Source organism: Lipotes vexillifer, unplaced genomic scaffold, assembly GCF_000442215.2.
Source record: "Lipotes vexillifer unplaced genomic scaffold, Lipotes_vexillifer_v1.1 scaffold3427, whole genome shotgun sequence".
Lineage (NCBI taxonomy): Eukaryota > Metazoa > Chordata > Mammalia > Artiodactyla > Lipotidae > Lipotes > Lipotes vexillifer.
The window spans coordinates 191726-219358 of record NW_006778738.1 but is presented as its reverse complement, the minus strand read 5'-3'; the positions used below and the strand labels follow the sequence as shown (position 1 = coordinate 219358).

General features: G+C 54.6%; 3 protein-coding genes across 5 annotated transcripts in view; all 3 read right to left on the bottom strand.

The window, feature by feature from the left end:
• Window positions 1–1023: 1023 nt before the first annotated feature.
• DLL3 (delta like canonical Notch ligand 3) lies at window positions 1024–8689 on the bottom strand. Its single transcript, XM_007451791.1, is given in 9 exon segments — window positions 1024–1074; window positions 1076–1181; window positions 1432–2011; window positions 3555–3777; window positions 4848–5065; window positions 5991–6233; window positions 7261–7318; window positions 8165–8446; window positions 8574–8689. Coding segments are annotated over 9 exon segments (1830 nt in total). The 5' UTR covers window positions 8643–8689.
• A 5010-nt stretch (window positions 8690–13699) lies between these two features.
• TIMM50 (translocase of inner mitochondrial membrane 50) lies at window positions 13700–20754 on the bottom strand. The gene is made up of 11 exons (XM_007451786.1): window positions 20602–20754; window positions 19499–19655; window positions 18938–18969; window positions 18707–18728; window positions 17187–17245; window positions 16975–17094; window positions 16475–16579; window positions 16267–16365; window positions 15148–15304; window positions 14701–14807; window positions 13700–13909 (listed from the first exon to the last, which is right to left on the bottom strand). Exons 1-11 carry the CDS (start codon window positions 20707–20709, stop codon window positions 13808–13810), a joined length of 1068 nt encoding a protein of 355 aa, XP_007451848.1. The 5' UTR covers window positions 20710–20754; the 3' UTR covers window positions 13700–13807.
• Window positions 20755–22041: 1287 nt separating this feature from the next.
• SUPT5H (SPT5 homolog, DSIF elongation factor subunit) overlaps window positions 22042–27633 on the bottom strand; it is a 27374-nt gene continuing 21782 nt past the window's right edge. For 2 of the 3 annotated variants that reach the window (XM_007451783.1, XM_007451784.1), the window contains 10 exons: window positions 26660–26744; window positions 26217–26336; window positions 26030–26132; window positions 25819–25946; window positions 25622–25727; window positions 25008–25166; window positions 24717–24885; window positions 24398–24601; window positions 22541–22636; window positions 22048–22450 (listed from right to left, as the gene is read on the bottom strand). In XM_007451783.1, the coding sequence (XP_007451845.1) occupies window positions 22307–22450; window positions 22541–22636; window positions 24398–24601; window positions 24717–24885; window positions 25008–25166; window positions 25622–25727; window positions 25819–25946; window positions 26030–26132; window positions 26217–26336; window positions 26660–26744 (1314 nt within the window). In that variant the 3' untranslated portion in view covers window positions 22048–22306. Of the gene's footprint in view, window positions 22451–22540; window positions 22637–24397; window positions 24602–24716; window positions 24886–25007; window positions 25167–25621; window positions 25728–25818; window positions 25947–26029; window positions 26133–26216; window positions 26337–26659; window positions 26745–27633 lie in introns of all 3 variants that reach the window. The other variant, XM_007451785.1, reaches the window with a different exon arrangement.

Here is a 27633-nt window from a genome sequence, read left to right as displayed (position 1 = left end):
ACTGCAGCAGTTACTCCACTCTCTGAGCCTCCCATTCCTCTGTAAAATAGTTACTTTCTGCTCTCACTGACTGGTTCTGTCCGTTTGCCTGCCAGGTACAGTACTTACATCTAGTAACAAATGCTGATTTTTGATACAGAAAGGGACACTCCTTTGCCCACATATTCCATGTGGTTTGGACAGGCTGACCTAATCCCTGCCACACACTAGACAGATGGCCAAGCCTGGCCAATCAAACTAAGCCATACTGCCTGGCCCCTAGTTTGAGCAAGGCCATGTGACAAGCCAGGGCCAATGAAAGCCTGTCTACATATGAAGTCATCCTAGAGACAACTGGAGGAAAACACTGAGCCCCTGAATCCAGCCCTGCTAAAGCTACACCTGCCACAGGATTTTCACTTTTATAAACTAATAAGTTCTCTTGTTTATTTAAACTACTTTGTTTCTGACCCCTGCAGTAGAGTCCTACTATTCTTCTCAGGAGACAAAATCTCTCCCCTCAGCCCCAAAACCACATACAAAGCACTCAACTTGATGAGTCAAAGCTGATCAAACTAAGAGCCTTTATAGATGTCTCTGGAGAGATGGGGAGAGAAAAAGAGATAGGATATAAATAACCATTATGTACAACTTCCAATGGCAAAACTCTCCCCATCACCCCTTCCAGCTTGAACTCCAAAGTGTCTGAAGCAGAGAATACAAAAATATCCAGGTTCTGTCCCCAGGTGCCGATGGAGAAGGGGCAGCTCAGGCCTAGAAACAGAGTAAGTAGGAAGCATTAGAAAGGTCTGCCCCTCCACCTCCCCTCCCTCTCCCCAGTGAGTGGAAATCAGTGGAGAAGCTCTGGCTGAGGCTCCCCACTGTGACCTCTTGAGGCCCAAAGGTCGTCCAAAGAGAAGATGCCAAGTAGCTCAAAACGATAGCAAAAGGCATGCAAGATAGAACTAAATTAAGTCAAAACTGAAAAATGGGCAGAGGACCTTCCAGAGACACTACCCTCTTCATTTTACAGATAAAGGAGAGCTACAGGAAAAGCAGGAGCTGCCTCTGCCCAGCATGCCCAACGTGCGCAGGGTGGGGAAAGGTGGGTAACTACCTCCCGAGCATAGATACAAGGAGCAGATATGACGTAAACCGAACGAGCGTCTCCATCTTCAGGGCGATTCCAATCTGAGGACGGGCTGCGGGAGGAAAAGAGTAAGATCCAGACACTTTAAATTCTCATATCTTGTTTTCCCACCCACCAAGGAAGGGAACCCAAAGCCAACCAGAGGAACTGTGAAACGACCCAACCAGAAAAAGGTTGGAGCTGGGATAAGAGAAAGGGACCAATCAAGGAAGGCCCATCAAGAAAACAGGCCAATTGCATTACGGAGATTGATACAAGAAGCCGAGAGGGACAAGGCTTACGTCTGCGGACAAGCCCCTCACCTCGGGCCATCACCGGCACCTTCCCGCGTCCTCATGTTGTTGAGTGCATCAGGGAGCGCGTGGACCGATGGCTCCGGTGTCCCCGCCAGCAAGCGAGACCCAGTATCCCGGCCAGGGCCACGGCGTCGCACGTGGACCAGCAAGAGCGCAGAGCCGGCCAAGCCCGCGGCCACCAGCAGTCCCAAGGCCGGTGGCAGAAGGAAACGCTGCGGGTCCCCCGGCCTCAGAACCGGCGGGGCCACGGGCAACGCGCCTGCGCCGTCGGCGTGAACCGGGAACTCGCACCGCGCGCCCATGTAGCCGGGCGCGCAGGCGCAGACGAGGCCGGAGAAGTGGGCGTAGCAGCGCCCGCCGTGGGCGCAGGGGCGCGCGGCGCAGGGGTCGGCGCGCTCGCGGCAGTCGCGGCCGCCGAAGCCCAGCGCGCAGGAGCAGCGGCGCGCGCCGCCGCCCTCCAGGCAGGTGCCGCCGTTGGCGCAGGCGCGGCTGGCGCAGTCATCCAGGTCGTGTTCGCAGCGTGGCCCCGCGAAGCCCGCGCGGCAGCGGCAGCGCAGGGCGTGGCCCAGGTCCAGGCAGAGCCCGCCTGTGGGGAAGAGAGCGTCAGGGGCGCGGCCCGATTGAGGGGAGTCCCCCAAGCCCGCCGCTCGAAGCCCGCCCGCGATTCTCAGCTCGGTGATCCCCGCCCTCATTTTTTCTCTGGGCGCCCCTCTACCGTCTAACTCTAGGGCCAGCCTCTGGGAGTTTGCCTGGAAAACCGACCCGCCTCTTTTCCGCCTGGTGAAGTCTTGGATTAACTCGGCCTCACACCTCTTTGGTTCTCTGGGTCTCTGTCTCTTTTTCTCTCGGCTTTAACCGTACTGAAATAGTTTCAGCAGTTCTGGAACGACGGGTTTGAACCACCTGGCCTTTGCCCGTGCCTTCTTCTCCCTTTTCCCTTCCTCCTTTTCTCTCATTCTTTTCACCTGTTCTCTTCTCGAGCTCATCCTCCAGGTCTGTGCTCAGGTGTCCCCTCCTCCAGAAAGCCATCCGAGTCTTCCTCCATCCCAACCCTGCGCTCCGCCATCACACCCTGGCCACTGTGGACCCTGTCTAAGGACGACTCTGTCTTCCCCTCTGGACTGCTACCCCTATGTACCACTGCTGTGTTCCCACTACCACTCAGCCCAGCGTGAACACTCAGTGAGCGTTTTGGAGAGAATTAGTATTAAAATAATAGGGCGCTGAGCCCTTCACATTCATGGTCTCATTTAATATTTTACTACCTATGTCAAATCAGGTCTCACCACTATTCAGAACCCTCCTCTGGCTCCATCTCAGGGTAACACCAGAATCCTCCCCATAACCCATGAAGCCCTACAGGATCTGTCCCAGTCACCTCCCTGACCTCATCTCTCACCAGCCTACCCTCACTCCCTCTGCTCCAACCACACTGGCTTCCCTGCGATGCTGAACACACCAGGCATATTCCTACCTCAGGGTCTTTGCACTTGTTCATCCCTCTGCCTGAACATACTCTTCCCTCAGATCCCCACACGGCTGCCTCCCTACCTGCAGCATGGTCTTCCTTACCCACTCTAGCTAAAACGTCAACCTGCCATCCCACACACACTACTTCTCATCCCCCTTCTGGCTTTTTCTTTTTTTTTCATTTTTTGTTTGTTTTATTTTTGGTGGCACCTCACGGCTTTTGGGATCTTAGCTCCCCAACCAGAGATTGAACCCATGCCCCCTGCAGTGGAAGCACAGAGTCCTAACCACCAGGGGATTCCCTCTTCTTAGTTTTTATCACCACAAAACCTATATTTACTCATTGATCTTCTTTATTGTCTCTCTGCTTCATCAGCTCTGTGAGGGTGGGGGTTTTCATTTCATTCCCTACTGTATCCCCGGAACAGGGCCTGGCACACAGTAGATGCTCAACAAATAGTTATGAGATATGAATGTCACCTCGCCCATTTTACAGAAGAACAAACTGAGGCTGGGCAGAGGGGAGCCCAGCCGCAGGCCGAGAGGAGGCAAAGTCAGGATCCCCACCCGGGACTGTGTGAGCCAAGCCCTGCTCTTGCCCACTGACCATGCAGGGACCCCCAGTCCCCGCCCTCACCGCTCTGTCCTCTCCACCTTACCATTCCGGCATGGCTGCAGGCTGCACCGGTCCACCCTCTTCTCACAATTGGAGCCTTGGAAACCGGGCGGGCAACGGCAGATGTAGGCAGAGTCGGGGTCCGCACCTCCCACACACAAGCCGCCGTTGAAGCAAGGCCCATCCGCACATGTCACCCCGCTCACCTCACACCGCAACCCGTAGAACCCACGGGGACAGGTGCATTCAAAGGACCCCAGGGTCTCCTGGGCACAGGCAAGAAGACTTTGGATCAGCATCTCCTTAGAAATCCCATCCCTCTCCTTAGTCTTTTTTTTTTTTGGCCACCCGGTGCGGCATGAGGGATCTTAGTTCCCTGACCAGGGATTGAACCCGTGCCTCCTGTGGTGAAAGCACGGAGTCTTAACCACTGGACCGCCAGGGAAGTCCCCCCTTCCTCAGTCTTGACCATTGGGGGGCTGCTCCTGGTCTAGTCCCACCTCCTAGGGTGTAGGGGCCTCACCGAGGAAGTCCCTGAGGCCGAGACAACCTCTCTGTTCCACGTTTCTGGGTCTGCACATCCAACCCCACAGCAGGGAGGCTCTGGAGGCCCGGAGAGATCCCGTTCCCACCTCTACACCTTTGCTGCCAAATGCTGCCCGCCCTGTCTGCCCTCCCCGATGCTGTCCGCATGGCCCTGGCCTAATTCCAGGTCTTAGCTCTAAGCCCACCTCCTCCATGGAGCCTTCCTTGGATCTCCCCTTCTCAGGCCCTCCCCCTAACTTGAACGCTGAGTGTTTCTCACTGTCCCGTGGTGGCAGTGTCCAGGTGGCCCACACCAGGCTCTGCTTCATCCTAGGCTCACTCCCACCACCACACCTTCACTTCCCCCAGGCCACTCGTCCAGTCTAGCTTCTCCAGTCGCCTCCTGTCTGCCAAATGGGGCTTACTTCAGAAGCCCCAGCCCAGGTCCATCTTCAGAAGCCTTCTCTGATGCCCGCCCTTCCCTAATCCTCAACCCACTCGGCCCCACCACCCCTACCTTGAGCTCTGACTTGTTCTCTACCCCATAGGCGGGGCAGTTTGTGGCCCGATAGGATCCCTCATCATTCCCACATCTACACCTTTAGGTGCCACCCACTGGGGCTGCTCTCCCCAACACGTCATCCTACTTCAAGGCCCCAGATGCAGGCTGGACACCTCCAGGAAGCCCTCCCTGATAGCTGTCCCAGCGCCCCCCCCCGCCAAGGCTGTTGTCTCATGGAGCCCCAGACAGGGGACTCCCTGGGAAAAGTATTACCCAGGATTGGGGGGTGGGGGTCTGTGTGATACTGACACTACAGCTGCCTCCGTTGGCACATGGATTCCCGTCACAGGGCCCAGGCCCAGCTACGAGGCATCCAGTGGTAGCAGAGGATGGGCCCCTGGGGCTGAGGCAGCTGCTGGTGGAGACAGGGATTGTGCAGAGGTGCCCAGTCCAGCCCTCCAGGCATCGACATTCATCGGGCTGCTCACAGAAGCCGTGCTCTGGACTGCAGCCTGCTCGACATGCCGCTATGGGGGAAGGAGAGGCAGAGGGAAGAGGAATATTGATGAAGGGAGGATAGGAAATCAGAGAAATTTCTGAGCACTTTCCGTGCATCACTTGTTTCATCTTTGTGACTGTCAACCCAATGGGCTAGATGGTATTGCGACTCCCAGTTTACAGACAGGGAAACTGAGGCCCTGAGAGGCAGGGTGATTTACCCAGCTAGGAAGTGGCACAGCTAGGATCTGAACCCAGAACAATGAGTTCCAGAGTCTGTGCTCTTGGAAAGAGAATGGAGTGGGGGTTCCCAGGTCTGAGCTTGGAGAGAGGAGAATGAAGGAAGAGGATTGAGGAGGGACCCTTGGCTTTTCAGGGGAAATGGGAGGGCCTTGGATTAGGGGAGGTCTGGGAGGATCTGGATAAGCCTGGAGGTCCTAGGGGCTTCAGTGGGGCTCAGACATTGGGACATCTAGGGTGGGTTGGGGGATTCCAAGCTTTAGAACGCAGTGGGGTCTAGAGTGCAATCACAGGGAGGGAGGATGGTGGAACCCCTGGGGGGGATGGGAGGAGCTTCCAAAGCTCCTGAGTGGGGGTAGGGAGGGCCCCAGAATTAGAAGAGCTTTGGGGTCTGAGCATCTGGAAAGGGGTGTGGGTATGGATTAGGGGAGGAACTGGGGGTACAAGGATGGGAAATGGGTGTGCGGTTCTTATTTGGGGAGACAAGTGTGCTGGGAAGAGGGAAGGGGGCTGGAGTGCCCAGGCAGGGCTGGAGAGAAGTCTAGGGTCCTTAGTTTCCCAGAAAGTGGTAGCTGGATCATGGGAGCAGGCTGAAGACCATGAGTGAAGCTGGCGAGGGGTTCTCGGGTCCCCAGTTCCCTGAAGAGGGTCTAGGTTGTGAAAGGAGCCGGAGGGGCCGTGACGGAATGGGGTGGGGTTGAACGCAGGACTCACGCGGTGCCTCGCATTTGTCCTCAATCTGCGGGCAGGGGCGCAGTTCCGGGCCACACCGCGAGGCGGCGCCGCGCGAGCGGCAGAGGCGCGCGCACGCGGCCCCAACGGCCGGCGGCTCGCAGCGCGCGCGGTAGGAAAAGCGCAGCTCCCAGGCGCCTGCGCGCTGCACGTCCCGGGCCCACGGGCCCCCGGCCGCCAGGCGACGCCGGCCCGCCACGCGCGCCAGCAGGCTCCAAGCGGGCCCTGAGGTGAGAAGGGAGATGTGCTAGGCTGCGGCCTGCCTCGGTCTCGGGATGGAGACGGAGCGCGCAGGCTCTCACTCTCCCTTCCCATCTTAAGAAGCCAAAACACCCCTTTTGAGTCCTGAGAATGGCAGTTACTTAGCAAGGCTGCAAACTCCCCTAATGCGCCCTGGGATCTTCGATGACGCGAACCCTATGACCATCATGATGATAACAGTTCTCCCAGAGAAGCCGAAGTGCCCCTATATTTTGCCCCAGAATCTTTGTATATTAAAGTAGTTATGAGACCCCTAACACCCTGGGACATATGATATCCCTAATATGGCCAAGGGGCAATGACAGGTCTTTGAAGTGAGATCAAAAATACCCCCCAATTGTGCCTCAGGATTTTCCTGTATCAAAATGGTGACAGAACCCCCTCTCTGGGCCTTATATAGCATCAAAGTCCCCCTCGAATTAAGGTTAAGATCATCCCATATCCCTCCCTGAAACCTCTCTGGTGAAACTGCAACATCCTAAAGGGGTCCTGAGGCCCTCTATATGGACAAGGTGACAGAGCTTTGCCTACAAGAACCAGAAGGTAACTCATATTGTACCCTGGGTTCTCAAAATCAGATGGTGACAGAGCAGGACTGTGAAACGCTGCTGCTTCGACTCCAAGATAGTAAGAGAGCTTCTTCCCGCCTCTCCCTGCCACGCCATAGAGCAGGTTCTTATTAGTCATGCATTTTATACACATCAGTGTATACATGTCAATCCCAATCTCCCCCTTCATCACACCACCCCCCCCCCCCCCCCCCCGCTTTGCCTGGTATCAGGACATTTCTGTGTCAACATGGCAAGAGCCCTGGGGCTGTCAACACCCAGCACCACACTCCGGGAGCTGTGATGACATCATGGGTCCAGCAATCCCATGAATGCCCCACCCTACAGACAGCCCCATGTCACCCTCCTGGACCTCACATCGGGCCCCAACCCCCTAGATCTCCCACTCTCTACACTGAAGTTCCAGAATTGAAGATACTCACCTCCAATCTGTTCTCCTAACTCCTCTCTCCAGGTTTCAACGATGAGAGAGAAGGTGCCCTGGTTGGGTGGAGGAAGGTGGAGAGGGAAGAATGAAGGCAGTGGTCAGGGCAGATAGGTACTCAATGAAGGCCAGATTTTAAGAGGTAAAGAGTGATGACCATTCCAGGGACCAGACAGGCAAGGGACAATTCCCAGAGGCTGGCCCAGGCAAGGAATGACTGCTTTGGCTTTCTTTATTGAGCACTAACTATGTGGTAAGCACTATACTCAAGATACCTGGTTGAATCTCTCAAAAGGGACCACTGTAATGTACCATGATGATCCCATTTTACAGATGAGGATACTGAGGCTGGCAAAGGGAAAGTCACTTGCCCAAAAGCATAAGCATCTAGAATTCAAAAACAATTCTGTTCACCTTTATGCTTTTGGGGTTGTGGGATGGAAAATAGGATTTTGGAGGTGAAAAAGTCATGGATACAGGCCCCAACTGGAAGGTCTGAGATAAGGTGAGAGGATATTGGGGGTCCCCAAGACAGAGTGTGAAAGTCTCCCTAGGTGCAAGGAAATTTGGGGACAAAGATGATACCGGTGTTTAAGGATCCCCAAGGAACAGGGGTAGGGTCCTGTGAATTGAGGATTTCTAGAAGGTGAGTTTGGGGTTCTGGGAATTCAGGGTTCCAGGCATGCAAGGCTGTGATCTGGGATCCCTAGAGGGAAATTCGGAATCAGAAAATTTGGGTTTATGGGTAGGGTTTATGGGTCTGAGAATGTGAGATTCCAGATGATGGAGTTACTGGGAATTTGGGGTCCCCAGGGGGCAGGGTCTTGGAAGTTGGAGGGCAGATGGCAGTCGAGGTTTGGGTAAGGCCCCCAGCACGAGCGTGCCCCGGGGCTGGGTCTCACCGGCCAGGCGTCCCGGAAGGGCACGCGTATGAGGCCGTCTGGCAGCGGCAAGTCAGGCGCTGGCGCTCCGGGCTGCGCAGTGTAGACCGGTCCGCGCGCACTCAGCGCCGCGCCCAGGGTGCACAGAGACTCGGCGGCCTCCTCGGAGATCCCTGGCTTCAGGCAGACCCTGAAGAAGAGGCGGCAGGTGTCCCCGGCCTTGCAGGGGGACCGCAGGGCGCCCGGGCCTGGTCCCGGCCCGAAAGAGTGGATCTGCAGCTCGAAGACGCCGGCCGGCCGTGTCTGGGGCGGAAAGGGGTACAGGGTGAGGGGACTGCGGGGACCCAGACGTCTCATCCGCCCCGCGCCCCCTCCCCAAGACCCCCGGGTCGCACACCCTCCCATCCACCCTTTCCACTCGGGCTCCGACCTGGGGAAGGAAAAAGAGCGCCAGGATCACCGTCGGGGAGAGGAGCTGGGGCATCTGCGGGGAGACCATGGTCTTCCGGAGGTCTTGGGAGCTGCAGCTGCTGGCTCCGGGGCCTTTTATCTGAGAGGACAGCTCCGCCCCTTCGGGCAGCCGCCGGCTCCAGGGTACCCTAGGGGAGGAGGTCGCAGGGGAAGGAGAGCGTGCTGGAGCAGCCGTGAGACTGTTGTGGCCACAGGCAATGCAGTGAGTGTACATCTTATATGCGGTTGTGGTAATGATTTGTGTGGCTGAGGATAGGGTGGGGTTGGGGGGGTTAAGCTTGTGTGTGAGGTTGGATATGATTTTAAAACTCTGAGTGTGTGTGGTGTGTGAGCCAGAGCTACTGGCGGGTGTACATGACTGTGATTGTGTGTCTAGGTCAGATTGTGTGGCTCCACACGTGCTTGAAATTGTATATGGTTAAGCCTCTTTGTGAGGTTGTAAATAATTCTAAGATTCTGTGTGTGTGTGTGTATACGTGCACACACACACCTGCATGGGAGAATGAAGATGTACATGATTTCATGGTTGTGTGACTTTTGAGATTCTGTGGCTGTGTAGATGCTTCTCTGTTCAGGTGTACAAAAATGTGTTAGCTCCTGGACCACTGTGTGTAGTCATAGGAACCTGTGACTTTGTGGTCTGTGCGGGTGCCTCTAGGTGGCTGTGTGTGTTTGTGTGTGGTAAGGTCTGTGCAAGATTGTGAATGGCTGTGCAAGGTTGTGTGTGAAGGAGGCTGGGTGTGGGAGGTCCATGAGTGTAGCCCTGTGTGGATACGATGAAGATCCAGTGTTCTTTGTGGACCCATGTGTGTGTGTGTGTGTGCACGCGCACATGCTCGAGTGTGTTTCCCCTCCCCAAAACAAAGCCACCCTCCCCAAACCCGCATCACGGATGCACCAGACGCCAGGGCGAGGAGCCCCCACCTCAGAGGGGGCTCCCAGCTGTATGTAAATGCTGCCATCTGCTGGGCGGCCGTGCCCCTCCCCCTTTGGGCCGCAGCTGGGCTGCCCGTTTGGCCTCCGGAAGGTGTGAGCAGCAAATGGGCAGGAAATTCGGTCCTCACAGATCAGGGGCCCGCTCCCTCACTCCAGGATGAATGGGGGGGGGCACCCCGCGCCCTCCAGAAGCTCCTTAGTATTCCAGGACCACCGCAAGGAAAGCCAGTTAGAGCAGATGTTCCAGCCCTCCAGTCCTAATCATTTACTCTGCCAGGTGCTGAGCAAAGCCCTTTAGATGGAGTAAACTTTTTTTTCCGGAATAAAAAAATTTAACACTTAGAAGCTAATAATTATAGGGGGAAATACAGGTTCAATTATATACGTACATATTTTTCTTTTGGAGAAGGTGCTCAATAAAGCACAGCCCAGTAGAGCCAGGCATACAGTAAGTGCTCAGTCATTTTTAATGAATGAATGAATGAAAGTCTAAACAGTTTTCTCATAATCCTGAGGACGGGAGTCATGGAAGGGTTTTGAACAGGGGAGGGCCATGGTCAATTGTGCAGAACATCCCAGGTTCCTTTGCACAGGTTTTTCTTCTACTTGATATATTCTTCCCACTTCCTTCTTTTTAAATTCTGTTACCAGACTTCACCTCCTATAGGAGGCCTTCCCTAACACCCCCCAAGGGGGTCAGGCACCTCTTCTAAGTTCCCACAGCCCCTGGGGACTCCTCTATCCCAGCCCCAACCACTCTGGCCTATGAGGTCTTTCTAAGCACAAATCTGACCATGTCCCTCTCCTACATAGACTCTTCCATGGCTCCCCAGTGCCTCCCAGCTTCTGAAATTCTAAGGTTGACATTTAAGGCCCTCCCTCCACATCCCCCTACTCAAACAGGTTCTGTGGCCCCAAAGCACAGAGCCAGACCTTGTGGACCCCAGTTAATGGGAGGCAAATTAGGGCCTGTACTGGGGTAGGTGAAGGAGTGAGCCTCCCATTATAGGAACTATTCAAATGAGATTTGGACAGTTATTAGAAGCTGTGGGAGAAGGCAAATTCCTGCCCTGGATAATAACTGGGGAGGTAACAGTTTCCATGTCTGAGATGTCTCAAAAATTTGAAAGATTGTAAAAATAGCCAGCCCTTATTGAGGGTTTCTGCCAGGCATGATAGTGTTTCATGTGAATTCTCTCAAGTCTGTATGTGTACTTTAAGGGATTTCCAAGCATCTTTTTGGCTATCTAGGACTTTTCCTTATATGCCCACCTTAGAGCCCACAGGCTATGCTGAGGTGACATCTGCAAAGACCTGAAGGAGGGGAGGGAGTGAGCTATATGGACCCTGGGGAAAAAACATTCCTAGCAGAGGGCATAGCAAGTGCAAAGGCCCTGGGGTGACCATGCCCGGCACACCCAGATATCCCCATGGTTTGTCTCATTTCATTCTGGTCTCTGCTCAAATACACCCTCCCAAGAGGTCTTCTCTGACTGTCCCATTCAATCTAAAACAGCACTCCTGTTCCCAAACCACTCTATCTCACCATGCTTTCCTGTATGCATTTATTTTACCCCAAGAAATATCTGACCACTTTCTGTCTCCTCCATGAGAACATCAGCTCCTTTTTTTCTAGAGCTTTTTCTCTAGTTTGTTCACCAATACACCCTTGTGCCTAAAATGAGGCCTGGCAGTCAGTACTTAGGAAATATTTGTTGAGTAAGCAAATGAGAGGTACTATTATTAACCTCTTATGAATGAGCAAACTGAGATGCTTGAGACCTTGCCCAGGGTCACAGGGCTTGCAAGTGGCGTGCAACCTGGGGTATGCCTCAACACTGGTCCAATCCTGCCCACTGGATGATGCCCTAATGCAGCCCTAGCACCGAGCATTTGATATAAACATCCTACGCCATGTCATGTAAGCAGCGTCTCAGAGGCCACCTGGCACAAGTCAAACCCTCTCCTCCCATCCAGCTTTAAGCAGGTGTGACCTGACAGACAGCACCATCCCTGAACCAGCATCAATGTCGGGGAGAGGCCTTGGAGGAACCCACTGGACACTGAAGCATGTGCCACCCAGAGTGCTAACCTTAACCCCCAGGGCCACGGAACAATGGACAAACGTACTTCCTCTTTTCATGCCCCGTGGGTGGACAGATCTGAGTCACATTTCAAAAGCTTCTCAGAAGGTCCCATGGGTCACCCCTGTGGTCGGCGAGCACTCACTTGCAGTGGCTCCCTCCGTCCACAAACCCTCTCCCCAGGATCATGTTCTCCAAATACCTTGCTTTCAGTTAGGAGTTTCCAACACTCAAAGCCACCTGCAAAGGAAACACAGGCCCTCCCTCAATCCTGCAAATGCTCTCAAGCTAGGGAATCCTGAGGATATCGAGGAAACTCTCTCCTGGATTACAAATGGTACACCTCAGGGTGGGGGTGGAGGGCTGCAAATGTTACTTATTTGTAGACATCTGTGAGCCTTGTTTAAAAATTTAGAGTTCAAGTTCAATCTGGCCCACACAGCTTCAAATACATTTTAGTTATTTTCACAAATACCAGGGAAGGGTTTTTAAAAGTATCTAACTGGTACTAGCACTAAATGCTGGCTAGAGCAGGAGAGGCTGACACAGCCTGGGGGCACGCGACTGCCAAAATGGTACAGGATATTTCAGTCTGGGAAGAACCAACATGGCCTGATAACAATAAGGCCCACTGAATATACATTGCAGCCTGAGCATGAGCTGTCCCATTTACTCCTCACAGCCACTCTATTACAATGGGTATTATCATCGCCCCCATTTTAGAGATGAGGAAAGGGAGGCAGAAAGGTGCTCCCAAGGTGCATACAGCTACCATCTGAGTGCCTACCTGGGGGACCTCACTCAGCCTTCAAGTCTAGCCTATGAGGTAGGTACTATTATTTCACAGACGTGGAAACTGAGGCACCGAGAGGGGAAGTAACTTGCTCATTTGCTTGTGATCACACAGTCAGGACATGGCATAGAGCTTGGATCCGAACTTGGATTTGGGTTTATAAAAGTCTGGAGGGACTTCTCTGGCGGTCCAGTGGTTAAGACTCCACATTTCCACTGCAGCAGGCTTTGATCCCTGGTCAGGGAACTAAGATCCCATATGCTGTGCTGCTGCGCAGCCAAAAAAAACCAGTCTGGAACTCAACACTCTTAAATATTAAATAATACCCAAATGTGCTGTCCATTGCAGGAGCCAGTAGTCACATGCGGCTATTTAATTAAAATGAAACAAAATTAAAAATCTCATCCCTGGGGCTTCCCTTGTGGCGCAGTGGTTGAGAGTCCGCCTGCCGATGCAGGGGACATGGGTTCGTGCCCCGGTCCGGGAAGATCCCACATGCCGCAGAGCGGCTGGGCCCGTGAGCCATGGCCGCTGAGCCTGCGCGTCCGGAGCCTGTGCTCCGCAATGGGAGAGGCCACAACGGTGAGAGGCCCGCGTACCGCAAAAAAAAAAAAAAATCTCATCCCTCAGTTACCCTTGCCACATCTCAAGTACTCAATGGCCCCATGAGGCCACTGGCTGCTCTTCCGGACAGTGGAGATACATGACACGGGGTACACATCGCGGAAAGCTCCACTGCAGAGTGCTGCTACAGTCTGTTTTAGTTATGAGCCAACATTTTTAAATTGGGAGATTTAATATAACAACCCCTTTCCTGGCTTCTACTGAAAAACCAGAAGATCAAGCAACTCTAGGCCCACCTTCCCACAGGGCCATGGCTGGCAGAGCTGAGCAGCAGCTGCCCTCGTGAGATGGGGCGGGGCAGCCTCTGGTCCACCGAAGCCCCATGCGCCCACACTTCACACATTTACACAGCAGCCTGGCGGCTACCTGTATTTCAACCCACAGTGCCGTCCTCTCTTCTCTTTTCCATAGGGAATCTGGGGCCAAAGAGGGAGATGCACTTTCACAGACCACATGGCACATGGGAAGACACAGCTAGGGCAGGGCCCTACCCAGATTTTCGGATTCCCAGGCCAGAGTTAAAAACCAACCATCACCCACCAGAGTGCCCTTGCTGCTCGGCAGCTGATCAGCCACTGTGGAACGACCCCCGAAGAGTCCCACACTGCACCGATGCCCCCATCTGGAGATTCTCCGGACACAGCAGTGTGGCGTCTGGGATGAACTTTATTGGACATGTGGTTGGCCAAGCCGTGGTCTGGGAGCACTGGGCCTGGGGCCCAGAACCCAGGCACTGAGTTTGAGGAGGCCCAGGGGTCAGGGCTGTTTGGAGCGAGGCCACAATCGGCTGGTAAGGGAGCCAAAGAAGAGGTTCTGCTTGCTGGATTTGGAGAGCTCAGCCAGGCGCTGCTGCTCCTCCTGGAGTTGGGGGCAGACAGAGTGGGAGAGTCAGCCCAGGGTCCACCTTCCTTAAACCTCTGCCCAGCCCAGACACAGGATGCACCCAGAACCGAAGGACCCAGTTCAGACACTGGCAAAAGCCAGCTTTGAGCCACAGAAGCCCAGACTCAAATCCCAGGGGGCCTGTCCCCTGAACCCTGGGAACCTAACCCAGGCCCTACACTGGACTACATGTTACTCCCTAAGCCCCCAGTGCCCAGTCTTGAGCCCTAAGACCCCTGTCTGGATGCTGGGTCTGGATGATCCCAGGCCCAAATCTCCAGGGATTCCTCCTTTGGGTACTCAGGAGCTCTAGCCAGGAACACAACCCCAAACTCGATCAACCTCAGCCTAGACTCCTGGGAATCTCTTTCTCAGACTCAATTCATATTCTTGTCCCCACTTACAAATTAGAGGATCACAGGTCATCAGAACTCCTTGGCCAAACCCTTGGGCCAAGTGTCCAAGGATCCCTCTTCCCAGACCTGATCCAAACCCCCACCCCACAAAATACCAGGACCCCCAGACCATCAAGGCCTCTGGACCTATCTCAAATGCTTGGCGTTTCCTGCCTCCTGTGCTCAGCGCAGGCTGCAGAATCAATTCGCCCCTCATTAAAGGGCCCCCTGGGACGGGTGGTGTGAAAGAAAAAGCAGTTGCTCAAAGTCACACAGCCGGAGTGGAGACAAGCTGCTCCACGGCTCCGCCGTCAAGAGCCTGGGGAACTGACGGTGACACCCCCCACCCACGCTGGGAAGCTGAGGACTCACCTGCTCCAGCCGGCTTTGCCGCTGCTTGAAAGCCTCCAGTGGGTCTTCCTCCAGGGCGTAGTGCTCCAGCACAGTTCGGACATCCTCCACACCATTCAGAGCAATGGCTGTGGGGATAGCAGGTGGGGGTCAGCCAGCTGACGGTCAGAGGGAGGCAGGGCCCGCAAGGGTAAAGGTCAGACCGGGGTGGGGTCAGAGCTACATGGAACATTTCTCTGCATTCTAAAAGGGATTCCCCTGAATATTCCCAGGCATCCCCTACACATTCCAGAGGAGCATCCCAAACATTCTAAGAAGTTTCTAAAGACTGCAAGATGCTCATGGATCTCCTGCATCGCAAGTCCCTGGTTTCATATAAAAAACAAGCCAGAATCAAGCATCTTATCATTCCTCTTGAATGTCAAGGGCTCCACGGTCAGAGGCCAGGAGGTCAGGGGTCAGCCTCACTCTTCAGGAAGGCAGATAGGTCCAATAAGACCCGGTCATCGGAGTTGCCATTCCAGGGCCGCAGGGCGACGCCATTGTAGGGCTGTAGGCGGAAGGCTTCCTTCTTGCAGTCCACGACTACTACTCGGGCTGGGTCCCGATTCAGACACGAAATGTCCTGGAAGTGGGTGACAGATCAGGTCAAGGCCTGTGCTCCTTCCCTTCCCACCAGGAACCCACAGAGGGAGAAAGAGGTGGACACACTACACATGCACTTGGTATCACACACTGGGATCATCACGACACGGCTTCCCGAAGACCAGGCTGGGATGAAGACATCAAACCTAGCAAGGAGCAGAGGAGCTAGTCACACAGATTCCTAGACCCAGGGCCTAGTGCACAGGCAGGCTGATTTGGAGGTTCCCTGGGGAGGGAGGTGGACACTTGTGTATTTAACCACTGCCCCAGGTGATTGTGACAGGCTGCACATTTGTAAACTTGCTGACTGATCCACAGCAACACACAGGGAGTCACACAAAGACAAGTACCCAGACAGACCCTTCAAGACCCTCAATCACAGCCCATGTCCTTCTGAACCTTGAAAAACTACACAGACCCCCAGACCCACCAAGACACAGTGAGAAACCCAACAGACACCAAGACCCATAGATACCTGGACAAAGACCCACAAAGAGGCCCATTCACAGCCCCACAGATTCCTGGACCCCGGATATATTATTAATCACAGCAACAGACCCCAAGTCAAATTCCAACAGTCGCATTTAAACTATTATAATTACATAGTTCCAGAGACACTCAGCTCCAGATACAGAGACAAAAATCCACTTCCCAATGTCATGTCCCTACCCCGTACTCCCAACTGTTTTCTTTGGAGAGACCCCATTTTCCCCTGCTCCCAGTCCCAGATTCTGGGACAGAGAAAAGGGCGTAGAGGCCCAGCCCAGGCTGGCGGCAGGCTAGTGTCCTACCAGAATCAGACCTGGGGCAGAACCAGAAGCAGCCGGTTGCTTCTCAACCAGAAACAGGTTGAGGCTGGGGTCAGAGCTAGGTCCTCTTTCCTTTGGGAAGGGCCAGCCCTCCCCCAAATCCCAGAGCCCCACCATGGCCCCCACATGGCACCTTAACATGGTGCCCATCCATGTATCTCGTGGCGTCCCGGAACAGGCGGTAGGAGATGAAGCCGTGGGGGTCCACGCTGTCAATGAGTGGAAAGGCAGTCTGGGGGGTGGGGTCGGGGGGAGAACAAGGTCAGGCTGAGCCTTGGCCCTGCAGCTCTTCCTCACCTCCTGCCACATCGACCATCCCGCCCCTGCCCCAGGGGCCTCACCATGCCAGTCTCTGACGTAAAGATGACGATTTCATACAAAGGGGCGAGCTGTTGGAATAAGGTCTCGATGCCTGGACGCTTCTTAAACCTCCAGCCAGTGGCCAGCTGAAAAGGCAGTGAGAACAGTGAAACACTGAGACCCGGAGGTCCCTGTAGCCCCAAGAGGACAAAGACCCAGTCTCGGGGGATTCCCGGAACCAGAATGCTCTCTGTGGCTCTCGGAGGGGTTCAGGAGTACATGGCTGTGACTGAGAGTCTAGGAGTATGGAGGATGTGACTCTCCTATGGCACTTGCTGTGTGCCAAGGCACACTTACAACCACCTCCGGGCTGCGGAGTAGCACAGTTGAGGGAAGCAAGGCAATGAGGGGTGACACCTCTTCCCCTGGATCACAGAGTGGAACTGGGGCCTCCAGAGTCTATGCGCTTAACCACATCATCACAAGCCGGCCACCCAGCCCTATCTGGTGTCCCTAACCCGCTGCCTTCCCCAGGACACACCGACCACTCAGGGTGCAAGAGGACGCCAGTGAGCTCCAAGACCAGTGTGTATGGTGGTTGGTAGTACGGCTCCCGCAGAGGGTCTGGGAGAAGGCAGGGGCTGGTGGGCTCGATGATCATCTGTGAAAGAGAGATGTAATGGGGGCACTCAGACAAGGAGGCAGGAGGCTGGGGGTGAAGGGATAGGGACTGCGCCCAGAGCTCCTGCTCACCTGTCTATAATCTTTGAAATATTTGTATGTCCGGCGCAACTGCTGTACCAGAATTGGATCTAGGAGAACACCAGGGCACAAAGGGATTCCAAGATAAGCCACTGCTCAACCTCCTGGACAAACCAGGGGTTTATTTATCTACCAGATACAAACAGGTCTACATACCCACCTGGTTTGAAACAGCTCATTTCAAAGGTAAAAAGCAATGACATATCTAACTGCCAGGTAGGAACAAATGTTTTTATTCACCTGTCAAGTTTTAATCTGAATACTTATATCCACACACCACCCCAGGTATAAAATAGAATGCTTATACATCTGCCCACTTAAATCCCACATACATATAAATAAATCTGCTGACATTATGCCAGTATATTTAGTCCATTTTGAACCTCTAGGTTTCCAGATGTGCCCACTTTAATCAAGTATGTGAAATCTAGTTAAGCCACGATAAACATACACATGTCTGTACACTTTAAACTAGTGGTTCTCAACTAAAAGCAGTTTTGTTCCTTGCTTCCCAGAAAATTCTCAATGTCTGGAGACATTTTTGACCGTCACTATACTGGCATCTAGTGGATAGAGACCCAGGATGCTGCTAAACATCCTACAATGCGTAGGACACTCCCGTACAACAAAGCATTATATGATATAGTATCAGAATGGCTGAGGTTGACAAATCTTGGATAAATGAATACACCAAATCCAGTTTAAAACAGAAATCTTACATGACTACCTTTTTCAATACAATATTTTTAGTGCAGTTAAACTACTGTCTGTGGCCCTGCCTTTCTGAAACCAAAATATAGAAACACCACTTAAGCTAATAAACACACACACTTTAAAACTACAAGTTTACCTGCCCAACTTAAATCAGTATACTGCCTTGTTTAAACCAGTATGATTCTACATCTGCCCAGTTAAAACAGCATACTTACCTACCTGCCTAGTTTAAAACAATCAATGTACTAACATGCCAGTTTACAAACATCCCTATCACAAACAAGTGGCTTTCTGGACCTACCAATTTTATATTTCTCTTGGGAGGGACCAGGTGTGATAGAATTAACAACTACTCTCTACTATCCAACTTGTCAGAAGCTCCCTAAGAGCTGGTTAATCAGAAGGGGGAGGAAGGAAGGAGGCATTGTTTCGGAAATGAGGAGTTGGATGGGGTAGGGACCTGGTGGGAAAAAAAGAAGCTGTCATAAAGAAGGGGGTGAGGGGCTGCAGATGCTCAGATCTAAGGCACAGGAAGTCATGTGTCTGGCGATAGAAAGCTCAGTTCTCCCCAAGCACTCCCACCCACCTAGGATTCCCCTCCCCCATCTATCTGTCCCTGACCATCTGCTCTTGGGCTGAGGGGCCAGGGAAGGGGACTGGAGCTTTGTATGCCCCTCCCCCCAAGCCATCCAGCTGCTGACTCCCCTACCTCCCAATGGAGGAGTGGGGGAGCACCAAATGGGGAGGGCACAGTAGAGAGGGTCAGGGGACCCCAGAATCTGTGCTTATTTACTCACCGTTGTCGAATTCATCGGGAATCTGGGAGGTAGAGAGAAAAATGGAGGGTTTGGGATGGCAGAGGCAGAACCCCATCACACCCAGAAAAGGAATCTCCAGAGCCCTGGGAAGAGTAGGCAAAGGTCCCTGGGAGGGAGAGGTTCACCCCAGACCAGAAATGAGCCTGAACAGGCCAAATGGGAGGAGACCCACGGACCCCTGGTAAGGCTCTGGGACTCTCTCCAGCTCACCTTGGCACCATTTTCATCCACAGAGTTGTTTCCTGTAAGGTAGATAGTGATGAATGAGAGGACTGAGGATCCAGTCTCCTGGGTTTTAAGGAAGGAAAAGGGCAGGGGGCCTAGCCTCCTGGGTCTGAGGGAAGCGGGCTAGAGCATCACGGCCTCCTGAGAGAGAGGAGGGGGCTGGTAGCCAGGATACCTGGGCCTCTGAAACAAGAAGGGCTGGGGCAGAGTCTCCTGGGTCTCTGAGGAATGAAGGGACTAGGGGGAAGGTTGGAGTTTTGGGTGCTGAAGGGAGAGGTAGCTTAGGCGGGTGGGCCCAGCCTATCCTTCCTTCTCTTCCAATTGACTCCCCATAGCTTAGTGCAGGAACCAACTAGAAAGAGGAGAACGTTGAGTAGAGAAGCAGTAGGGTGACTTCCCTCATTTCCAAATTCTAGTTGGCTGCCCTACTGAGGGAGGAGCCAGGGAATGAAGACGGGTGAAGCCCTTAGGGGAAAGAGGGGGAAGTTCCCAAGCAGAACAGCGGGCCAACAGAACAAAACTGGTGGGCAAGAATATGTTCCTCACCAAAAATATAGATGACGCTCACGGTCCCACCAGCCCCGAGCAGCCCAGCAAGCCAGAGTGCGACTTTTTTGGCATAGCTGGGACCCTCTGAGTTCCTCTGCTGCTGCGGCCCCTGGGCCTGGGCCTTAGTGCCTGCTCGGCTCCCAATCTCTGTAGCCTGCAACTGAAAGGGGGTAGGTTGGCCAAGAGAGGAGAGAAAAAAGGTCAGGGTGGTTTGGGCACCCTGGTCTGAGAAGGATGGAGGTTGGGAGGCAGGAAGCAGCCACCCACATGGCCTCCAGGTGTTGTGTCCCTGGAGGGGCAGGCAGGAGACTGGGTCTCTCAGAAGGGTCAAGAACTAAACTGTCTGGTGCCAGGATCCCAGGGGTTCAAGAGTTGACAAGCTCTGGTGCCCGGGATCCCAAAGTCAAAAGATTGGAGGGCCTGGAGCTGGAAAAAGCTGGGCAGGGAGATAAGATGAGGGAGCCTAGCTGAACACTGGGATTCCTGGAGCAAGACAATGAAGGACACTCAAGGGGATAGGACGGAGAGTTAACTCCTCCGGACGCCTGGGGCTCACAGTAGCGGGGTATGGAGGGGGAGAGAATGGGAGCGGGGCCGGAGGAGCAATCTCTTGCTGGGGCTTAGGGCACGGAAGTAATGGACCCGGAGGTCAGAATGACTGGGTCTCTGTCAAGATGGAGGCAGGTCAAATCAGAAACCCGAACATCTACCTCACCACCACCACCACCACCACCACCACCACCACCGCGGGGAAAATACCCGCAAGCCCTGGCTGGGACTCCAGCGTCCCCGGATCCTCCCCTTCAAGTATTACCTGAACAGTCACTGAGATGGGGGAACAAATGACTCCCCTCCCCCGGCGCCCACGTGCGGTCGAGGAGGTGGGGTCCAGAGGACGCACTTGAGCCCCCAAGCATCTAGCCCGGGACGCAAGCGCTGCCTACCCCGGGAAACGGGGAAGAGACCCAAAATGCTGGCGGTGTTCCATTCAGCACCCTGAGGTGCTGCGTCCCAGAACCTCCGGGCGGCGGCGGTCCGCCTGGAACTCCAGGAAGGAACCCCAGCGCCCGGAGGCCACCCCCCACCCCCACCCCGCTCACCTGGTTCGGGGCCCGAGGGGGCGGCGTCGCGAGCCTCGCGCACAGCCCCCGCGCGCCTTGCCGGAGCCCGCTCCGCAACCGCAGGAACGGCGCCGCTGAGGCCGCCATCTTGCGCTGACGCCACGCTACCCCGCCCCCTCACTCTCTCCCCGCCCCGGGCCGGGGCCGCGGCCAATGGGTGGTGCAGGGGTGGGGCGGGTGGACGGGAGCCCGAGAGAGACAAAGGGCTGCGGGCGCACGGCCGCGGGCACTCCAACTAGGACTGGGAGAAGGACGGCACCACGCCCCCCTCGCGCCGGACTGCGTTCCACCGCCCACGCCGCAGGTCGGCGCCGGACACCCACTGCTCCGAGGTGAAGCGGAAGCCCTAACGGAGGGAGCCTGTGGCTGCGTGATTTGTCCTAAAACCTGAAAGCCACCTTCACACACATTACTCACGTGCGGCCCAGAGGCCTCATCCGTCTTCCTTCCCATTCTCCGAACCCTTTCTTGCCCCTCCTCCCGTGAGCTTCTTAAAATGGGTCTGGAAAACCAGCCAGTTTCATGGAGGTTCAGCCAAAAGAACAGCTGCCCGTATCTGGCGGACTCGGGGTATTAAGAGGAAATCCATGAATTAGAGGCTACAGGAACCACGATGAATCTTCCTCAAATTATTTTGAGAGGAAAACAAGTCTGATACTGTTTATGTAAACTTTAAAAACATGTAAACCACCACACAACATTTAGGGACATTTACTAAGGTAGTAAATGTACAAAGTTAGGAAAAGACAGGATTCAGGGTGCGGTTACTTCTGGAGGGGAATGGACTGGGTGTGCTGCTCTAGTGGGTCCTTCCTATCCGGTACACATATGGTTCCTATGCTGGGTGGTGGGGACATGGGTGCTCCTGACATACCTTTTTAAACATCTGAACTATTTTATAATACAGTTTATATTACATTTGTAAAGAGACGTGAATATCAAATGAGGAAAGTGAAGGAAGGTCAAGTACTAAGCCCACTCTCCACACTGCTCCCCATCCCCACGCCCTTACACAAGCTACAGCAATTCTGGTGTCACTGCTATGTGGGCTCAAGAGAAAAAACTATCAAATGCTGTAACCTGCACCAAAGGAGCAATTTAGGCTTCCTGAGGGATACTCACTGATTTTCACTTAACTCGAGCATGGGTAAGATGTAACTTTGTCAATCACATGGCAGGCTCTGTTCTAATAATCTCTTTCCAATGTCTTAAACATTCAACAGCCCTCTGGGGTAGGGAGTATCATTTTCTAGATGGGGAAACAGGCTTTTGTAGGACTGTTATTTGCCTAAGACCACACAGCATGGAAGTAAGTGGGGTCTGCAAATGACCCCACTTACAAACCAGAACACACACACACACACACACACACACACACACACACACACACACACACACACACACACACACACACACGACTTTTGGCCAAACAGCTTTTTATTGAAAGACCGTAACACAAAAGAAAGCTGGGGAAGGTGGGGACTGTCCCTGTCGACTCTACTCTGATTCCCATGAATATCAGGGAGGGAGACAGGAATCCAGAAAGGAAAATAAAAGAAATCCTGATTAACCCGGCTAGCCCTGCTCCAGGGCCCAGATCCTGTGTCAGAGCCAAGGGCCAGGAAAGGAAGGAGGGACACTCTCCATCTACCAGATTCATCTGCCAAAGCCCACCCTGCCTGCCTCAGGCCTCCAGGAGCTTCCCCAGGAAGCGGAGGTTGAGGATCTTGAGCTGTTCATCAAGGTCCATGCGGACTATGCCATCCTCGCCATCAATGCTCAGCAGGACACCTGTGGCTTCCCGATCCTCACCCAGGATCACCTTCACCTGGGGGGGGGAGGCGGGAACAACACGACACATGGGGTCACGGTCCTTGGCAGCAGCCAAATGCCCCCACATCTCTTTGTCCTCCCTTACCTTGTTGTTCTTGGTCGGGGTGATGGGCTCCAGGTGCTCACTGGAGATGCTGACAACCTTCTCGCTGTCCTTCAGGTATACGGAGCACATGCCTCCCTGGGGGTGGGGAGAGCCTGGTCAGCCTGGCCTGCTCCCAACACAGGACTGATACCGCCCCCCGCTCAAGGGACATAGGATCAGGGCTTATTCTAAGAAGTCACTTTCCCAAAGTGACACAGGGGCAGGAAAGGTGAAGGCTGGGCCTGGTTCCAAGGCCTGGGGTCTGTGGTGTATGCGGGCAGGGTGATCAGATCAGCAAGGGAAGCTCCAGCATGAAGCTAACTTAGACCAAAAGGGAGACTGTTTCTCAGGCTCTTGACTCATCGTGTCCCAAACTGGCCTCAGTTTCTTCCCCCAACTCGCTTCTCATCCTGGGTCTCCGTCTCAAGGATGGCCCCATGGTCCCCGGCACCAGCCAGAGCTCTAGACCACGTCTTAGTCAGCAACTTCACCAACAACCTCCAGCTCTGAGGCCTGTCCATTCAGCCTCCTGAGGGTCTCTCCCACCTCCCTCTCTCCTCTCCTCCCCACAGCCCTGTAGTACAGCCTGACCTCCCTCTGGGCTCCCAGCCCCTGATCCAACTATGACAGAGCAACACAGTGAATTGATTCCAAACCACGGATCTGATCCCACCACTCCCCTGCTTAGATTCCTCCACCACCTACCAGTGCCCTCAGGACACAATCCAAGTTCCCCAGGCTGGCATGTGACCAGCTCCAGCCACTCCTCTGGCCTCATCACTTACCTTCCCCCTTGAATCTTTATGTTCCAGCCACAATGAAGAGACTTCAACCCCCCAAATGTGCCAGGCTTTCCCTCACCTCCAGGCCTTTGCACATGCACTCTATCTAGAACACACTCAACCCCTTCCCCAGCCATTTCTCTCGGCTTACTCCTGTTCATTCTTCAGGTCTCAGCGCAGATGTCACCTTCTCCCGGAAGCCATCCCTGATCCCTTCCAAAGTTGGATAAGGTGCCTCCCTGGGTTCACATAGCTCCCCTTGCCCTTTGGGCTTCCTATATCCCAGCTCTGGCCACTTGGGCTGTCACTGTCTGGAGACATGTCTGTCTCCCCCACTGGAATGTGAAATCTGTGAGGGTAGGGCCTGGAGCTGTCTTCCTCTCTGGTGTTTAACTAATTCAATTAATATTTACTGAGGGGCCAACAAGGTGTCAGTCCCTCATCTAGGAACTGGGGCTACTTGGGAAGAAAATATAGGCTTGGTAATCAAAGAACCACACCAGGGTAAACTTTAAGCTTTTAAACAGGTAGATAACATGAAAAAGAATTACACGGACCCATAAGAGACAGATCTGAGACAGCCCAAGTGCTTTCTTGAAGGATGAGTAGGAGTTAACTAGACAGGAAGAGAGTTCTAGACAGAGGAAAGTAATAAGCAAAGGCCCTGAGGCTGCAGAGAATTCAGTGACTGAGACGAATGGAGAAAGGCCAGCAGAGCTGGAGCTGGGAACGCCTGGCGGGCGTGGGTGCCTGGCGCTAAGCCGAAGCCTGGCACAGAGGAGCACTTAGTCCATGTTACTGAACTGATCTTAGAAGAGTATGTCAAAAAGTAACCACACTCCTGGGTGCCAGTCACTGTCCCAGGCCGTTGGGGGCCCAGCCATGAGCACAAAAGGCAGAAGTCCCTGGCCTGTAGAGCTTACATGCCAAACCTTTCCACATCTATTTATCCAGCTATAAATGAGTACTGGAAAATGGGGATAGACAGTTTAAAAAAAAACAGAAAACAGTAACCAGAGAGACTGGGGACCCCAAAGGAAGGGATGCCCGCCCACCCACCAGCCTGGGCGCTTACCGTGACACTGCGGATGACGCCTGTCTGCCCCACCACTTGTGTATCCAGGTAGGTGTCCCGCACCTTCACCTGGATGTCGGTGGTCACCCAGTCGCTGGAGTTCTGCTCAATGCCTGAGCCCGGTGTGTGCGGGTTGTAGCCACCAGGGGAGGGAGCTCCAGGTGTCATCGGACTATAGCCAACAGGGCTCGGGCTGGGGCTGGCCTGTAGGGAAAAAGGGATGGGGTCATTGGGAACAGGTTATTTGGCCTGGTTGTCCCTATAGGCCCAAGGCCCATCCTAGCCCACCACCCTCAAGGGCGTGCCAAGTGAGCAGTACCTGATAGGCCATGGGCGAGGGGGTGGGGTGGTAGCTGGCTGGGGAGTGGGTGTTCTGGTAGCCTGCTGGGCTTGGCGCCACCTGGTGGTAGCTCTGGGGGCTGGGGCTGGGCTGGTAGGAGCCTTGCGGGGAGGGGGCTGCATAGGGAGAGAACTGGTCTGTGTTGTACCTGCAGAGACAAGGAGAGGTGGGGGGCATTAGCTGGGGGCATTAGAAGGCGAGAGAAGGAGGTGGTGGCAGTGGGGAGGGTTTGGACAGCGGTTGATAAAGGGCTAGCCCCAGTGGACTCACATGGCTGGCGTCCCTGGCGTCTGCGGGTTGTACTGTGGGTTGACCTGCGGGGACGAGGGGTCTGGGTAGCCAGGTGTTTGGGGATTGGGGGTGCCCCCATAGGCCTGTGGGGATGGGGTAGGCTCATCATCGAACGCGTACTCATATTCTTCCTCAGCCCTGTTGGGGAGACACGTCTATTGAGAATGACTGTGGTGATCGCAATGATACAGCAAATGCTTCCAGAACAGTGCTGAACACCAGGCAAAACCAAGGCAACTTCATCCTCACAAACAGCCCCATCCAGAGGCCTCCATTTCACAGGTGAGGAGACTTGGGAAATAAAGATGAGATTGCCCAAAGTCACATGACCAAGATCACACAATTTGTCTCCAAGCCCAGGTCTTGACCACAGCATGCTACTACGATGGGAGCTGGAGAGATTACTTTGCCCCCAGCCCCAGCCTTGCCTACCCCTTCACATAACCAGCCTGGGGCTGAGAGCAGAGAACTCAGGGTGGACCACACAGACCCGTCCATCACACAGAAACACAGCAGAACCATTCACACACATGGGCACACACACCCAGTGGCTCAGGGAACCCTGCCCCAGCCCCCAAGCTCCTGGCCCTCACCGTGACGGTGTGTTAGGATTGTTGGGATCCCAGGCCCCACTCTGGGCAGGAGTGCGGCTGCCATCATGCAGGGGCGTCTGAGAGCCATAGTGCGGGGTGCGACTACCTGGAACGGGAGAGATGTGTGTCCATCAGTTCAGTCCTGGCTCCAGATCCCCCCACACTGCCCCTCATCCCCGTCCCGTGGGAGTACTCACCATCCTGGAGAGGTGTCTGAGAGCCGTACATGGGTGTGCGGGAGCCAGAGCCGTACATGGGTGTCTGGGAGCCATACATGGGTGTCCGCCCATAGGTCGAGGTCATGCCGCCCGGGCGCCGTGAGCCCCTGTAGACACAGAGAACAAGTGGGGTGAGTAGGGCCCTTGCACCACCCAACAACCTCCCTTCCAGCCCTGCCCTGGCCCGTACACCGTGGTGAGGCGCTGACGGTCCACTGAGATGGTCTGGCAGGTGGAGTGCAGCTCCACGCGGGCTGTGGACTCCGTGGCATCTTTTACCACGCCAATGTAGCCTGGTGGGGAGGCAGGAGGTCAGGCTGGGTGGGCTCTCCTTCACCGTGCCCCTCCCCAGGCCTCCACACAGTCTTACAGGTCACCTTTGTAAGGCCCCTGGGAGATGCGCACAGTCTGGCCGATGAGCTCGTTGTCTCTCCGCCCCCGGCCCCTGCTCATGCCGCCACTGCCGCCACCCGGGCTGCCAAAGCCACCACGCTGACCTGGGGAAGAAGACTGTCACCAGTCCCTGGGGCCATCCTCTCATGTGCTGTGCCCACAGTCAGGGTACCCTCCAGCCCCCTCTTCACCTGACTCCCTCCACCCTTGGGTTAGGAGGCTCCTCTGGGGGCCCACCACCAGAGCCCTGGGCTTTCCCATCACAGCCCTAGCCACCCTGGGCTGCACTGTGGTAGGGGTCGGGTCTCCCCTGGGCTGTGAGCCCCATCATGGTTGGGCCAGCCCAGAGCAGACACTCAGTAAGTGTGGGCTGAACAGCCTTTCTCTTCCACCCCCCAGACATATCCCCACCCCAAATTCCCCTCACCTCCAGCACTGGGGTGCATGGGGCTGCTGATCCGGGGGCTCATAGGGGCAAAGCCACCTACTGTGAAGTTGGTCACATCTCGCGGCTGGGGAAAGGGCAAGAAGTGAACGGGAAGGCAGGGCCTGGATGACAGGCTCCCAGCCCCTGCACCACACTGCCTGCTGCCATTTGGGAACAGTTCGTGATTGAACCTGCCCAGCAGCCATGCCTCCCTCCTTCTGGTCACAATGCCTCAATTTCCTTTTGGGAAAACAGTCACCCCTATGCCATTGTGGGCCTGTCAATCAAGAGGCCCAGGCCTCCCTTGGGCAAGGAGTGAGACTATAAAATGTGGTAGTCAGGAATTTAAACCCCCAGTGACACAGAAACTGCAAGCCATGGGAACTCAGCATTCCACCTGCAGGGCCTGAGAAAACCATCTCCTGGTCCCAGCTCCCCAGCTCCCAGGTTTGATTTCCTTTCTGATACCTGGTTCTGTACAACTTCCATACAAATCCCACCTCAGGAACTTTGCTTTCCCCTGAGACATTCAGGTGGCTCTCTGAACCTTCCTTCAGGTCTCTGCTCAAATGCCACCTGCACCAGCACCCATCATTCTCTGTCTCCTTATCCCGTTTTATTTTTCTTCATAGTGCTTGCCATCAGCCCCAGTTGTATTATGCATTTATTTATTTATCTGTTCATCTCCAGAGCAGCAGCACTAGAAAGGCAGAGATTTTTCTGTCTTGTTCACTGCCGTACCCCCAGTGTCAAGCACCTAACAGGTGCACAATAAAACTGAATGAACAGGGCTTCCCTGGTGGCGCAGTGCTTGAGAGTCCGCCTGCCGATGCAGGAGACGCGGGTTCGTGCCCCGTTTCGGGAAGATCCCACATGCCGCGGAGCGGCTGGGCCCGTGAGCCATGGCCGCTGGGCCTGCGCGTCCGGAGCCTGTGCTCCGCAAATGGGAGAGGCCACAACAGTGAGAGGCCCGC

Coding starts and splice junctions, on each gene's coding strand:
- TIMM50 (XM_007451786.1), bottom strand. CDS start 20,709: ATGGCGGCCTCAGCGGCGCCGTTCCTGCGGTTGCGGAGCGGGCTCCGG. Junction 17,246..18,706: donor TCCCGATGAATTCGACAACG/GTGAGTAAATAA, acceptor GTGTTCTCCTAG/ATCCAATTCTGGTACAGCAG. Junction 16,580..16,974: donor TCTTGCACCCTGAGTGGTCG/GTGTGTCCTGGG, acceptor CTGCCTTTTCAG/CTGGCCACTGGCTGGAGGTT.